Here is a 16183-nt window from a genome sequence, read left to right as displayed (position 1 = left end):
GCCTCCCAGACCAGACGTGGATTGTAGGTTAGTTTTCAGGGGGCATCTCTAGGGTTTAATCTACCAACCACCTCTGTGGTGCTTGGTACCATAAATCCCATACTGGCATCAGTGCGGGTTTAATGTGCTGAGAAGTTTGATACCAAACTTCAGTCTTCAGTGTTGCCATTATGGTGCTGTGGAGTTTGTGTTTGACGAGCTCTCAGCACCATGTACTCATAAATGGCAGCACTGCCCTTACAGTGCCCAGGTTATTTCAAACCACTGCAACAGATACGGGTGGTCGCCGCTAACGGTGGGTACTGCTATATAATCTATGCACAAGTGTGTAATCTGCAGCTCATATGCCTCGAACGGAATATGCTACTTACCAGTATGCATCTGTTCTTGGCATGTAGAGCTGCAGATCTACACACGCCCACCCGCCTCCCCGGCTACCTTTATCTGTTCCAGTTTATCTTATTTAGATAGCACACACATGGGCATCTTCACTGTTACTTCTACGCTCTATCTTTCCCTGCTGGCGAAAAACAATCTGAGGATGGAGCCGAAGCCCATGCGCAATACGATCCAAAGGAGGAGTCACCGACCTCGTGACTTCCAAAGACTTTCCAAGAGGAAAAACAAACTGCAAACATCCGGGCCCAACACCAGTTGGCGATCTATGCACAAGTGTGTAGATCTGCAGCTCTACATGCCAAGAACAGATGTATACTGGTAAGTAGCATATTCCTTTTAACATGCCCTTTGAGAAGTATTATCGGGGAGGTACTGTATGGTTACCAAAACCCCCCAGAAGAGCCCGAGGACAACTGGCATGAGGAACTAGTTGTTGGCAGTGGTTTGGACACCTCCCCTGACACCGGTCTAATTTCTTCTCCTAGTGTGGCTACGGAGGAAGGGCCTCCTTTGCCATGGTGATGAGAAGGGGTGGGGCTAAGGTCCTGTGCCTTACGTTGCCCTAAGTGGCAATAAAGACTAACGTCTTGACTGAAGTGCTTCAGCCAGTAGACCATCTCCTCCCTTTTAATGAAGCCCTCAAAGATATGCTGCTTGGAGCATGGGCCAACCCATGCACTAGGGCTCCGGTGCACCGGAGAATTGCCTGGCGCCATCGTCCCACTTCTGAGGACTCCGCTTTTGGTTTTGCAGGCTTCCACATCCAAGTTAACAGTGGCACATTCCTTACCACACCATCAGATTGGAAATCCAACAGGATGGGAACCTTTGGCAAGAGAATGTTCTCTTCCGCTAGCCTTGCACTGCTGTCTGTGTACACTGCGTGCTTCTTAGTCCGATACACCCACACAGTTGTGATTCAATTGCAAAGTACTGCCCATGGTCTCAGAGGAGGACTGATCCATCCTGACCCAGGCTACTGCCAATGGCAAGAATGCAGCAAAATTTTGCATTCGCTGCGGACTGGGTACAACTGACTTGCTAGACCGAATAATAGCATCTGCAGTGCCACTTTTCGGTGGAAGCCAAGCATCCCTTATGGTCATGCCCTCTGATGGCACCCACCTCTTCTACGATAAGGCAGATTCTGTACTGTAGCGTTTGAAGGATAGCCGGGGTATTCCCCAGTCAATGGGCCTCTCCGTGGCTCTATGTTAACACCATACTGCCTTTCGCCACTTATGTGGCTACAGTAGGCTTTACCAGCTGCGCCCATTCCTGCTCAGCCACCAGGGCCTACAGGCTGGACATTGCTTTCGTGGCCACAGACTTGGTTTCCAGAAGCCTTGTGGGACACACAACCAGACGTTACCCAATCTGCCACCACGTCCCCAAGAACCGCTTCCTCGAAACACCTGTTGTTTGTCCTCCTACCATCACAGGCACCCAGTCGGCAGCAGAATCTGACATCACCTGCTCCGCTGCCAGTCTATAACATCGGCCAAGTTGATACTTCAACTTTTTCAGAGGGGTTACACCACCTCTCCATGCTCCAGTAGGAAATACAGGCTCTTTCAGCCAAAGGAGCCATTGAGAGGTACCCATTGAGAGGGACCCTGCAAGAGAAGTAGATTGTGGCTGGTGTTCCCTTTACTTTCTGGTGCCAAAGAACGATGGAGGCCTATGCCCTATTTTAATCCACGCATTCTCAACTTCTTCTAGAAGAAGGAGATATTCAAGATGCTCTGGTTCGGTCTACCCTGGACCCTGAAGACTGAATGCAAAAACACTGGACTTTCAGGATGCCTACTGCTATAACCCTGTCTTGCTTACCCGCAGGCATTACCTGTGGTTCACGTTGGGCCATGAGCATTTTTAGTTCGCTACGCTTCCTTTTGGCTTTACCAGTGCCCCTCGGGTGTTCACCAAGGTGATGGCGGTGGTTGCAGCACATTTGCAGAAGTCTGGATTTTCAGACTTCCCCTATCTTGATGACTGGCTGTTAAAGGCAGGCTCGCCCCAGGCAGTCATCTCTCACCTCCATACTACAGCCAACCTCGTGCATTCTCTGGGGTTCAATATCACTGGGCCGAAGTCACACCTGACGCCCTCTCAGAGGCTCCCTTTCAATGGAGCCATTCTTGATACAGTGTAGTTTTGCACCTATCCGTCAGGGCGGTGAGTCCAGGAAATTCAAGCTATGATTCTGATGTTTCAGCCTCTAGCCTATATTTCAGAGAGACTGACTCTGAGGCTGCAGGGCCTCATGACCTCCTGCATCCTACTTTTAACATATGCTGGATTTGCAGTAGAACCTGGAGTCCCATTGGGCGCAGCATCCGGGCAATCTTTCTGATCTGGTCCGGTATCGTAGGGAACTGGAAAAGATCTGCAGTGGTGGCTGACAAACTGAGATTGGGTCAGCGGCAGACCGTTGTTCCTTCCTCAACCAAAGCTGATGGTAGTGACAGATGCTTCACTCCTGGGCTGGGTCGGCCATCTGGGAGAGGTGAAGAGCAGAGGGCTCTGGGTGGAGCCTCGGATCCACATCAGCCTGTTGGGAGTTAAGAGTGATTCACTTGACATTGAAAGCTTGTCTTAAAAAAAGAGTGAAGAGACAAATGCCATGGACTCCTCTCAACAAAAGAAAACTTTTAACCATAAAACAATGAAAAGTTCAGCAATAGGACTTCAGTTTCAACTTGTTAACTCCGGATCAGGTGCTGGTGAACCTTCAGAGCCGGGATTAAAAGCACTTGCTGGTGTTCTGTGTTTCCCGCTGCAAAGCAATGCCCTGTCGGAAAATCCAGTTGATCCGTTATAAATGTTTTTTCAAGAGCCTACTGAAAGCCACAGAAATTCACTTTCGTCTTTGACCTCGTGTATATTAGTTTCCATTTTTTATTTTTGTATTAAGTCTGGCATTGTTTGCCTTGTTGTTCTTTGTAAAAACTGTACATTTGTTTGCCTTTCTACTTTTATACACATGTATTTTCAAATTTCCAAAAGCCCTTAGGTTGCAACAGGGTCCTTTAGATTACATTTGTAACTGGTCAAGAGAAATATTCACCAGGTATGCCTTCCGGTGCTTTGCATCAATGCAACGATTTGTGTTACACTGATTTCACACTAGTGTTCGATTAAACAAGTGTGCATTTTGTGTCCACAGCCACTTTATGTAAACTATGCGAAGGCGCAAAAAAACCCACTTTTGAATCCGTCATGCACCTTATGTTGCAGGACTAGGACTTTCCTAGGAGTTCTTTTAAGTTATATTGCACAACCACTCACCAAGATAAAACTTAAAAAATAAATGTTATATATTAACTACATAGGCAAATCCTAATGCATTTACCAGTGTTGGTTACTGGCAGTGGTTTTTAACCGATTTTGTATTTTTTTTGCATTTCCTTTTGTTACCAGAGGTATTCAGTTGTTCGAGCTGGTTAAAGCTATGTGTACTGGAATGGAATTAAGATAGAGCCGGTTAGATTTTCCTATTGACTTGGTTTTGTCTAGGAAAAAATGCAACACCATTCTGACAAATAGTTATAGGAAAGAATGTTAATCCAGCATAGATACACTGCTCTAGAATACAGGAATGGTGATAGTCTGATTGATATGAAACGTTTAAACTACCTTCGGTAGAAAAGACAGGCGAGTTCTCATTACTTCTCTATTGGAATGGAAAACTGTTATAGGGCTCAACAGCTGATAGAGCTTGCAAGCAGGGCTGGCAGCAAATGGGATGGCCATTTTCCATGATAGATGCTGCATTGGAACTTTGTAGATGGGTTTGAAGATAAGGCCCATCAATTTTGAAAACACTTAGTTTAACTCTCATGGAGGTGAAGTTGTTTTTATTGGTGGAAAAACGTATGACTCCGGCCCTTTGTACTGGCCTACCATTGTTTTTAAAACATTGGGTTTACCTTATCCATACTTTAAAGAAGCATGGGTCTCTTATGTACGTGTTTTTTCTTGTTGTTTAAATGTCTTTTGGTGTTTATTTTTGTTCTATTAGATTTGTGTCTAAAGTGGCGGACATTGCCCTTTCAATTGAGCTCTGTAGAGCGAGATTACCCAGATAGCTGGGTGTGTACAATGAATCCGGATCCTGAACAAGATAGGTAAGTGTCTGTTAACGTTCTAGTAAGTGTTATATAGTCATGCTGCTTGCTTGCTCAGATTGTTGCTTTTACAGTGCTGATTGCTTGTCTGGTCCCGCTTGCTAGTGGATTTCACTTCTGTGGTGTCGCACACAAATAATGTGCTCTCAATCAAATTCTGATTTAAACCTCAACAGTTGTTGAATAAGTCTAGTAATTTTCTTGCTCAGATCTAACTGGTAATTTAGTCTCATAGCCTCTTTCTCTGTCCCATCTAAACACTTTATTGTGTATCTCTAATTACTAACATGATTGTACTGATGCAGTTGCAGTACTTTTAATCCCTCATATTGTTCCTCATAAGTGCTTGCATTGACCTGATTGAGTGCATGTATATACTGATTGTGCTTTGCTTTCATTGGTCTTGTATTGTTATTTATAAATCGCTTACAACAGCTTTGTGGGGTACAGACGCATTTACTTACATGGGTAGGTCGCTACAACGTGTAGGGTGTGTTTTTTTTCGATCCTATGTGAAAAGTGTTTCCATGTTGTACATAACCACGGAGGTGTAGTCATTGTGATATGGGACACATCCTTAACAGTGTGATAGCTGAAGGTTGAACCAGAGGCATCCAGTTTATGGTTTTCAGTAAGCTAGCAGCGTTGAGCAACTCAGATGACCCCCTTTATGGCATTTCTTGTGAGCTTAGTCCACTTAGCTGGTTATCTAATTGTTTTGTCCCTTCTGAGATATTTTGTTTAAGATTTACTGTTCTGAGCAGGCATAGGTTGGAGGGAGAGATATTTGGAAAAACTATTGGATGGTCTTTGTTAATATTGTCCCATGTATGATTGTTGTGAGATGTCAAGAAGCGGTCGTAGTATGTTGGTACCTACTGTGGTGAACTAAAGTCCTTCTTTCTCCTGTACCATGTGGTAGATCTCTTATTCTATGCCTATTAACTTGGTGGTTTAATGTTGTGTATTGGTACCCTACTGGGTGATGGACTTGACCCATAGCAGTTCTCTGTCTTACGTGAATGTAAAAGCATCAAGCCGTATACAGAAATTATTATGCAGCTTATCTGAACTACTGATCAACTGCTGAGTGTTCTGATATTTGTATTAGTGAGGACCAGAAGGGTTATGTTCGAGGCATGTGGGCTGCTGAATTCATATCTGTGCATAGATCGCCGCCTAGTGTTGGGTCCGGATGATTGCACATTGTTGTCCTGGAAGAGTCTTCGAAGTATCCTGAGATGGGTGACTCCTCCCCTGGACCACAGTGCGCATGGGCATCCTCTCCATCCCCAGATTGTTTTTTTCCGCCATTGGGTTCGGATGCAACTATCTTAGCTCAACTTCGGAATACTTAGTTTTAGGCCAAAAGGCCTATAGTTTTCGTCGGTACAGTTACCGTTCGGTGTCGACTACTAGTTCTAGTGCTCCACACCCTCTTCCAACTTTCGGACCGAATTAGTCCAAACTTCGACGCTCGATCGACGATGGAATCGAGGACTCCGTTCAAGAGGTGTCCGTTGTGCCACGCCAAGTACCCTCATATCGACGTCCACCCAGTCTGTAATAAATGTCTCTCGCCGGATCACGACGAATCGAAATGCATGGCCTGCGCGCGGTTCCGATCCAAGAAGACTCTGCGGAACCGACGGGCAGCGAGGCTCGAGGCGCAGCAGGCAGCGCCCGCACCCACCAATATATTCAGCACCGAGGACGCCGAGAGCGTGGAAGAAATAGTCTCTAACCCCGCTTCAGAGCATGGTTCCCAATCGGACGACGATGACAAAGTGCTCTTTCGCCGTGAAGAAAACGTCGACGAGGTAGGGGACTTCGACGAAGCCTATGGGGCCGAAGAAGACAGCTCTCCCGAGGAGCTAGGCCAATCCGTCGAAACGGAGGCCGAAACTGGACATTGTCGTCAGGCTCTGGTCGAGGGATCGCCTTCGGGCCTTACCCAAGACCTAATACATGGTTCCTCGGCCCCGCCTTCCGGCCCGGCATCGAACACTCTGCAAGAGCCACTATTACCAAAGGCGACCGGGTTGTTAAACCCAAACACATCCATCGCTCCAGTCCCTTCAAAATCGAAAGTGAAACTGGTGGTGGTCGGATCAAAGGCGTCGAAACAGTCCACTGCCCCGAGCTCACCGCAGCAGACGTGGTCGACGCACAGAAGAAGCGCGCCCTCGGGCACCACAAGGCGCCGACACCGAAGGCCGTAACCTCCGCAGTCAAGATGGCCGCCTCGGCTACGTCGACGCCTAAAGCACCAATGCCGAATCGACTGTCGATGCATCCTTTCAGACCAGTGACCCCCGTCCGACAAAAAAGTCGGGGTCGGCCTCGACGCCTACTACCAAGATGCCCACCAAACCACCATCTCAGTTTGCTGTGCAGCAGGTCTCTGCATCTCTACAACGCATCCGTGACCGGGTAGCCCTCCACTCTACCCCGGGTCCCGACACTACCTCACCCTGTACAGTGCACTCGGAGCCCACCAACATTACATTTGGGCTGCCACCGACATCGGCACCGAAACTATTTCAGATTCGGACACGTGTCCTACACACACAGTCCACCACCACTGGCCTAACAGAACAAGATTCTTCGGGGCCACAATTTATCGACGCCGACACTGGCAGGTTAATGCTCCACAAGCGCAAAATAACACCAGTCAGGGAAGAGGTGCCATACAAAATTCCTCTTAAACGCAAGCTACCGGCGGAGCAGGAGCCAGTGCTACAAGAACACTTACATCCCCTCCACGTAGATCCGCAGTCCTTTTCTCCTACCCCTTCTGAATCGGACCCGATGCAGGAATATGGTGGGGACGATACCATCTACCCCGGGGACGCAGATCCCGATGAACCACTACAAGACCCTGATCAGGCGTGGGATGACCCCACAGACCAAAGTATCGCGCCACATACTCAGGATGCGCAACTCTACAACATTAAAACATCTCCTACAGAGGACACGGCCGCATTTAATGCCCTTATCGAACGGGCTGCTGCTCATCATGGGGTGGAGCTACATTCTGACGCCATTGAGGAGGACTTCCTGCTTGACACTTTTGCATCTTCAGAAAGGACTGTCAAGACTCTGCCCATGCTTAAAGGGGTTCTGAAACCTGCCAAAGACATTTTCAAGGACACCACAAGAGCCTGGGTGTTAAACCCCAGGATTGAAAAGAAATATAAGCCTGCACCCGGTGACCCTAAATACATTAGGGGTCAGTTGCCATTAGACTCTATGGTGGTTGCCAACGCTCGCAAAAGAGCCCACTCACAGACTACTGGTGATGCTCCTCCCCCAGACAAAGAGTCAAAAGTCCTTGAAACATCGGGCAAACGCATTGCAGCGCAAGCAGCGAATATCCTGCGCATTGCCAATACACAGGCACTCCTGGCACGTTATGACAGGTCACATTATGACACGCTGGAGTCACTGCTCCAACATCTACCAGAGGAGTATAAAGAGTCAGCGGAACTCCTCATTAGAGAAGGACAACTCCTCACTAATGCATCCATAAAATGCGCCCTAGACGCAGCTGACACAGCGGCCAGGGCAATAAACACAAGTGTCATGCTGCGACGCCATGCCTGGTTACGCATCTCAGGCTTCAAACCCGAGATCCAAAACAATATCCTGAACTTACCGGTTAACACGGAATTTTTATTTGGCCCAGACGTTGACACTACCCTAGAGAAAATAAAAAAAGACACAGACACTGCCAAATCTATGGGGGCGCTACAAACGCAACAATTTCGTAGTGGCTCCTTTCGTCGCACAGGAAATAGGGGAACGTCAAGGGGTCAGGGGTCACAACAACAGTATGCTAAAGGTGGCACACAAAGCACCTACGACAAAAACAACAGGGCTGGATATCGTGGATCCAGCACCAAGGGCAGGGGACGTGGATATGGCAACACCAGGTCCTCCCCAAAACACAGTGACGCCCTCTCCTTACCCCCGACCACTTAACACCTGTCGGGGGACGACTCCAGCTGTTCCTGTCCGCATGGAAGAACATCACCACGGACAGGTGGGTCAGGGACATCATCCAACATGGGTACTGTCTGGAACTAACTTCCACTCCACCCAACATACCACCAAAGCACCGTCCTATGTCAGCTGAACACTTGGATTTACTCCAGCAAGAAGTGCTTGCTATGCTCGCAAAAGGGGCCATAGAAGTAGTGCCCATCGCCCAGCAGGGCACAGGGGTGTACTCTCTGTACTTCATGATCCCAAAAAAGGACGGCTCGCTCAGGCCTATCCTAGACCTGCGACCCCTAAACCTATATATACTATCGGAGCATTTCCATATGCTCACCCTCCAGCAGGTTCTCCCACTACTCAGTCAGGGGGATTTCCTAGCTACGCTAGACCTGAAGGATGCATACTTCCACATACCAATACACCCTTCACACAGGATATACCTCAGATTCACTATTCAAGGGAATCCCTATCAGTTCAAAGTTCTCCCCTTCTGAGTAACAACAGTACCAAGGGTCTTTACCAAGTGCCTGGCGACAGTGGCCGCGCATCTGCGAAGACAAAACATTCACGTCTTCCCTTATTTGGACGACTGGCTAATTCAGGCCAAGTCAGCACAACAATGTGCCACCCACATGTCCCACACCATTCACCTTCTTCACGATCTGGGATTCTCACTAAATTACCCAAAATCAAGTCTCCAACCTGCGCACGTACAACAGTACTTGGGCGCGACAATCAACACTCTGGCTGCCACAGCTCAGCCGACTTTAGTGAGAATCAACAGCATGCAACTGCTGATCTCAAAATTCAAACCTCAACACTCCCTTCCGGCGCGAGTGTTCATGCAGTTGATAGGCATGATGGCCTCCTGCATTTTCATAGTCCCACACGCGAGACTACATATGCGCCCGCTTCAGGAGTGCTTAGCACGTCAATGGAATCAGGCTCACGGGCAACTAAAAGACCTAGTGTTGGTGAGCGGTCGGGCATACAACTCTCTGCATTGGTGGAATCCACAAAACCTTTGCAAGGGCCGACCGTTCCAAGAGCCTGTTCCACAGATAATACTGACAGCGGACGCGTCTCTCCAGGGATGGGGAGCTCATGTACTCAATTACACAGTGCAGGGACTATGGACTACACAACAAAAGAAGATGCACATCAACCTTCTGGAACTGATGGCAATCTTCATGGCAATGAAGGCATTCAAAGTACACCTGTGCAACAAGGTCGTGTTGATCCGGACGGACAACATGACTGCCATGTACTACATACAGAAGCAGGGAGGAACACACTCTCCACAGTTGTCCCATCTGGCTCAGAGCATGTGGAAGTGGGCCATTCAGAGGAACATATTCCTCATGGCGGAACACCTCCCAGGCAAGGACAACCAGATGGCGGATCTGCTCAGCAGACACAGCCACCAGATGCACGAGTGGGAGTTACACCCATCAGTACTCCAGCCGTACTTCCAGCAGTGGGGTCATCCAGAGATAGACCTATTCGCCACAAGGGAAAACGCAAAATGCCAAAGCTTTGCCGCCAGGTTCCCACATCCACAGTCGCAGGGCAATGCGATATGGATGAACTGGTCCGGCAGATTTGCGTACGCTTTTCCCCCAGCGCCGTTGATACCGCTGGTGGCACGCAAACTGCGACAGCACTCACTAAAACTCATCCTGGTTGCTCCAACATGGGCGCGCCAGCCATGGTACACCACCTTTCTGGAACTTTCCGTGGTGCCGCATCAAAGGCTGCGGATCAAACCTGCGCTTTTGACGCAGAACCATGGAGAAATTCAGCACCCAGATCCGCAACAGCTGAACCTGGCAATCTGGCTCCTGAAGTCCTAGAGTTTGGCTACCTAAACCTGCCACCTGACTGTATGGAAATCATTAAGGAGGCCAGGAGACCCACTACCAGAGCTTGCTATGCAGCCAAATGGAAGAGGTTTGTCATTTATTGCAACAACAATGACATTAACCCGCTAGACGCATCTATTCAGAACATAATCTGCTATATATTACACCTATACCGTTGCAATCTGGCATACACCTCAATACGTATCCATTTAACCGCAATAGCAGCCTATCTCCAAAACAGGCAGCACCCCTCTTTATTCAGAGTACCTGCCATCAAAGCCTTCTTGGAAGGACTTAAACGGGTGATTCCCCCAAGGCACCCCCCAGCACCGGTGTGGAACCTCAACTTGGTCCTCACCAGACTAATGGGTCCGCCCTTTGAACATCTCCATTCATGTGAGATTCAATTCCTCACCTGGAAAGTGGCTTTCCTGGTTGCCATCACTTCCTTAAGGAGAGTTAGTGAACTCCAGGCACTAACCATTCAGGAGCCATTTATACAGGTTCACGCAAACCGGGTCGTACTACGTACCAACCCCAAATTCATGCCTAAAGTAATATCGCAGTTCCACATGAACCAAACCATTGAACTGCCTGTTTTCTTTCAAGACCCACAAAATGTCGCTGAGAGAATGCTCCACACACTAGATGTAAAGAGGGCCCTCATGTACTATATTGACAGAACTAAAAACTTTAGGAAGACTAAACAACTCTTCGTTGCCTTCTCTCCACAACACAAGGGCAACACCATTTCCAAAGCAGGTATAGCCAGATGGATCGTTAAATGTATCCAAATTTGTTATCAAAAAGCTAAACGCACATTAACGATTCCCCCACGAGCCCACTCAACACGAAAGTTAGGGGCGTCCATGGCTTTCCTGGGAAACATTCCTTTACAGGAAATATGTAGAGCAGCCACATGGTCCACTATACATGCATTTACCAAACACTACTGTGTAGATGTACACTCAAAACAGCAGGCAGCTGTAGGACAGGCTGTTCTTAAAACTCTTTTTCAGACTGCTGCAGCTGGCACGGGTAGCCACCGCTAATAGGAGGTACTGCTGTGTATTCTATGCACAGATATGAATTCAGCAGCCCACATGCCTCGAACTGAATATGCTACTTACCAGTATGCATCTGTTCTTGGCATGTAGGGCTGCTGACATTCATATCGCACCTGTAGCAGCTGCAGCTCTCAGAATTACTGTATAGCATGCTCATCACTTCCTGTATCTACTCCATCACTGCCACAATGGCGAAAAACAATCTGGGGATGGAGAGGATGCCCATGCGCACTGTGGTCCAGGGGAGGAGTCGCCCATCTCAGGATACTTCGAAGACTCTTCCAGGACAACAATGTGCAATCATCCGGACCCAACACTAGGCGGCGATCTATGCACAGATATGAATCTCAGCAGCCCTACATGCCAAGAACAGATGCATACTGGTAAGTAGCATATTCAATATTGTGTTTGGAATTGCATTTAAAAAGAATTTAGTACTCTTAACAAGGCGCTGACAACTTTATGCCGAACATCAAGCTGCTTAGGAACCCAAGGTTAGTGTTTTTTTCAGTGGTTGTTGTTGGTTATTGGCAGTAGTCTGGTACTCCTAAATCTCTATATGGTAGAATAAATTGATGGAAGTTATGTGTGATGGCTAGTGGGAAACGGGATATGTAAATGGTTGCCATTATTAGTAGATGAGCTACAGATCAGTTGGTTTGTAAGCCTATGAATTGTATATGCTAAGTAGTGATTTTTTAAACAGAGTGCGAGTAGTTTGTGGCAATACAACAATATGGATTAAGGCAAACTGTGCTCAGAGAGAGGAGGCTTGCAGAAGATGGAAAATAGGGAGAGGTTCATTTGAAAGAAAAGAAGAAGCAATTGGAATTTTTTAGTCCAAGTCAATTTTCATGGGAATTAAGAGGAGGCTTTTTCAATATTGCAATCTAAGGACAGCAAACTGTCAAAAAATCAACATTATTTGCATCTGAGAGAAAGCTATATTGTTTTCTTTTGATAATTACTATGGTCTGGTTAACAGTCTATCTTCTGAGAGCAAAGGGGTAGAACATCTGATCAGCTCAAGGGCAGGAAACATAAACTAATGGCTGTACCCCTGTATACAAGAAAATATTGAAAGATAGATTGTGGTTGTGTTCAAATGCAGCTGTAACCTCATAATCTTAACACGAGAGAGCATATAGGGTAAATAATGCAAACAATGAATAGAAGATTCTGCAGATAATGGAACAGATCTCTTCTGATGTTGTGAGAAAGTGGCTCTGTATATACTGTTCCTTAATAGGTACAGTGTGTACAGAGTCCACAGACCCCAAGGGTTTTAACAGAGGTTAAAGTTAGATATAACCTTACTCTCCAAAGTGGTAGCCTGGTCGAGCAGTAAGGCAGTATCAGAGGTCAGTGTAAAGCATTTGTTGTACGCACTCAGTCAGCAAATGGTTCCACACACTCAATAACTGAACTCTAGGCCAATGGTTTGTATATAAAAAATATATGCTTGTTTTATTTTAGAACCAACACTTGGAATTAAAATATGCTTTCTCGACAGTAGATGTTTCATAAAAATACTTTTGTATATGCAATAGACTTTTTAGTAAACAGTTACAAGTAGTTGCAGTAGGCAACTCTATTTCTAAACACAATACATTGAGCTCAATGATAAATTCAAATTATATGCAACAGATTACTTTTTAGATTACTTTTGTAATTCCAGGCTTGGATCCTAGATCCAGTCCTGGGTCAGTTCTCAGAATCAGCTGTTGAAAGTCGACTTTGGTACTGTAATGATTTTTAACTAATATTTAGCTATTTCAAAAGTTAGCACTTAGAAAATATTTCAGAGCAAGCAATCCATGATTCCCTATGGAAGGAAATGTAGGTTACAGGTACAGTAGGTTATCGTTACTTTTGTAATCCAGTACTGGGTGTCTAGACTCAGTACTGGGACCTTTATCCAAAACAGGTAAGTAATTACGTTTTCAGATGTTATACGATTTTTGATGAATATTTAGAAATTGCAGAAATCAACACTTAGAAGAAATTTCACAGAAAAACAGTCAATGGTTTCCTATGGAAGAAAAATGAGTTAAAGGTAAGTATAGTTGTGGGTACTTTTCAGAGTCAGTGCTGGGCACCAAGATCCAGCACTGGGAGCTCACCTCAGAGCAGGTGAGTAAATTCGTTTTTGGTACTCGGCTGATTTTTGGTGAATATTTTGAGTTTTGAAAAGTCCACACTTAGAAGAATTTCCAAGAAAAAGCCAGTCAATGTTACCCTATGAGGAAAATGAAGTTAGCGGTTTAAGGGTAAGTACTCGACTGGCAGAGTTGAAATTCTGGGCATAGACTCAGGGGTCCCCCAGTGTCAGGTAGGTACAGTCAGTTCACCCTCAGCGGTTTCAGGACGGCCGGGTGCAAAGAGAGTTAGGCCCAAGGTAACCCTATGAGGGATAGGGGGGCCTGGGTTGGTGGATGCTGTCGGGCAAGCCACGCGGCTGTGGGGGCTGGGCTCCTGGTCACTTACTCAGGGCAAGTGGTGAAGTAGGTTAGAGTAGAGTTTTCACTGCCAGGGCCACTCGGGCGGCTGGGTGCAGGGTGCTTTTGAGCCGTCGGGCGCTCAATTGATTTCTATGGGAAATCTCCGGTTTGGAAAAAGACTGCAGGCTCGGGGACGAGGACTCTTCAGGCGCCACCACCACTTCGAGGGGTAAGTTGGGTAGTTGGAGGATAAGTAGGTACCCCGGGATTGGGCACAGAGGGCCGTGGGCCGCCGGGTGCAGGGGTGCCTTTTGACGTCGGAAATCTTACCCTCTTGTTGATCGCGGTTGGGGTGGCACTCTGTTCTGAGGCTGCAAGCTTCTTCAGGATAGTCGAGGGGGGTCCTTGGGTGCCGGACTCGGGGTCACAGTCGCCGTGGGGTCGTCCTCGTGGGTTTAGTTCACTCCGGCATCGGCCATGCTTGGCGGGTGCAGAGTGGGCTGGGATCGCGGTTCCGGGCTGCTGCCAGGGGTGAAAGGTAGGTTCTGAGTAGAGCCTCTACTCATGGGAGTCCCAGGAAATCAGAGTTCAAAGGTAGCCAGGTCCTCCGGGGTTTCTGAGGTTGCTGTCCACAAGAGATGCCGCGCTGGAGCAGGAGCAGGTTCGAGGGCAGACAGGCCGGTAGGGCTGGGGCCAAAGCAGTTGGTGTCTTCCTCTTCTTAGCAGCTGCAGGGCAGGTCTTCTTTCTTCTTGCTCTTCTTTGTATTTCGGAATCTGGAATCTGGGGAAGGAAGGTTCAGGGTGCCCCTAAATACCAGATTTAGGGGCGTTACCAATGGGTCCCTGTCCTGGGGTGGGTACACCCCCTATCCTGCCTCTCTCCTGTGGGAGGGGGGCAGGAGCCTAGTCCTGATTGGGTAGGGCCTCCCATCTTCAAGATGGCGAGAGCCCGGGGATGTGCTTCACCTCGCCTCCCCCACCTGAGGGGTGGGGTTGGCAGGCTGGCACATTCCTTGTCCTTATTTGGGGTTTCCGGCCAAGCTTCCCGCCAGAGTGGGGGGTTGCAGTGGCCTGGGGAAGCTCACAGAGGCGGCATGCCTTTGAAGCTTCCCCCTGCCCATCCTGGGGGAGGAGATTTAGCCCCTCACCCAGGATGTGCATTGTTGCAGGCCCAGGAGAGCAGGGGCTCTCCTACCCTGGGGTCCAGCAACATGTCTGCTGTGTGGCAGCCTAGGCAGCCTCAGAACAGACGTGGATTGTAGGTTAGGTTTTAGGGGGCATCTCTAAGATACCCTCTGGGGTGCTTTGTACATTAAATCCCACACTGGTATCCGTGTGGGTGTAATGTGCTGAGAAGTTTGATAACAAACTTCTCAGTCTTCAGTGTTGCCATTATGGTGCTGTGGAGTTCGTGTTTGACGAGCACTCAGCACCATGTACTCTTAAATGGCAGCACTGCACTTACAGTGCCCAGGAATGGACCTGGGTACTGTAGGGGCAGAGGGCTCCTGCTCCTGTGCCCACACCATTGGCATAGGGCACCCAGCTAGACGGGTGGCTGATGTATGCCATGGCAGTGTAGGTGATGGGCGTGGCACACAGGGATGTGTGCCATGTCGACTCTTTGTTTTGTCTTGGACCCAGACACCCAGCCTGCAAGAGCAGTGTGTGTGCCTGCAAGGGCAGTGTGTGTGTGTAAGGGTACAGGGCCTCTAAGGGTGGCACAATGAGTGCTGCAGCCCTTAAAGGCCTTCCCTGGTCACAAGGCCCTGGGTACCTAGGGTACCATTTAGCAGGGGCTGACATGTGGCCAGGGCTTGCCAATTTGGGTTTTGTGTTTCTAGGGAAGGAACATAGGCCCTGGGCACCTGATTGGCAGGAGTCCAGGGTACACTCAGTCAAAGTACATTCAGCAATTCAGCAAAAAGTGGGGGCATACCATGCAAGAAAGATGGCACTTTCTCACAGCGTTGCACAGGGGTCCACTTTTAGGGCTCAGGGGGAAGGGTAGTTTTTAGAAGGGCTGGGGGCGTCGCGCAGGGGTCAACGTTTAGGGTTTAGGGCAGGAGGAGGCATAGTTTTTAGAAGGGCTGGGTCTGTTTTTAGGACACGGGCATAGAAAACCTTTACTACGTATATGCCTAGAACGTTCATGCTTTACTACTAAAATCTTTGTAAAGGCATCCGTGGGAAAGGCATGTTCGTGGTAAAGGTTATGCGTTGTAAAGGAATTCACGTTGTAACACATATGTAGTAAAGACATGCGTTGCAACGGAATGCGT

General features: G+C 48.0%; 1 protein-coding gene across 5 annotated transcripts in view; it reads left to right on the top strand.

The window, feature by feature from the left end:
• MORC2 (MORC family CW-type zinc finger 2) overlaps window positions 1-16183 on the top strand; it is a 403660-nt gene that overhangs the window by 216767 nt on the left and 170710 nt on the right. For all 5 annotated transcript variants that reach the window (XM_085634756.1, XM_085634754.1, XM_085634755.1 and 2 more), the window contains one exon: window positions 4424-4529. In XM_085634756.1, the coding sequence (XP_085490882.1) occupies window positions 4424-4529 (106 nt within the window). The remainder of the gene's footprint in view (window positions 1-4423; window positions 4530-16183) is intronic.

This window comes from Triturus cristatus, chromosome 11 (assembly GCF_964204655.1).
Source record: "Triturus cristatus chromosome 11, aTriCri1.1, whole genome shotgun sequence".
In the NCBI taxonomy this organism is placed as follows: Eukaryota; Metazoa; Chordata; class Amphibia; order Caudata; family Salamandridae; genus Triturus; species Triturus cristatus.
Note: the sequence above shows the minus strand (reverse complement) of the source record. Positions and strands in the feature narration are given on the sequence as shown.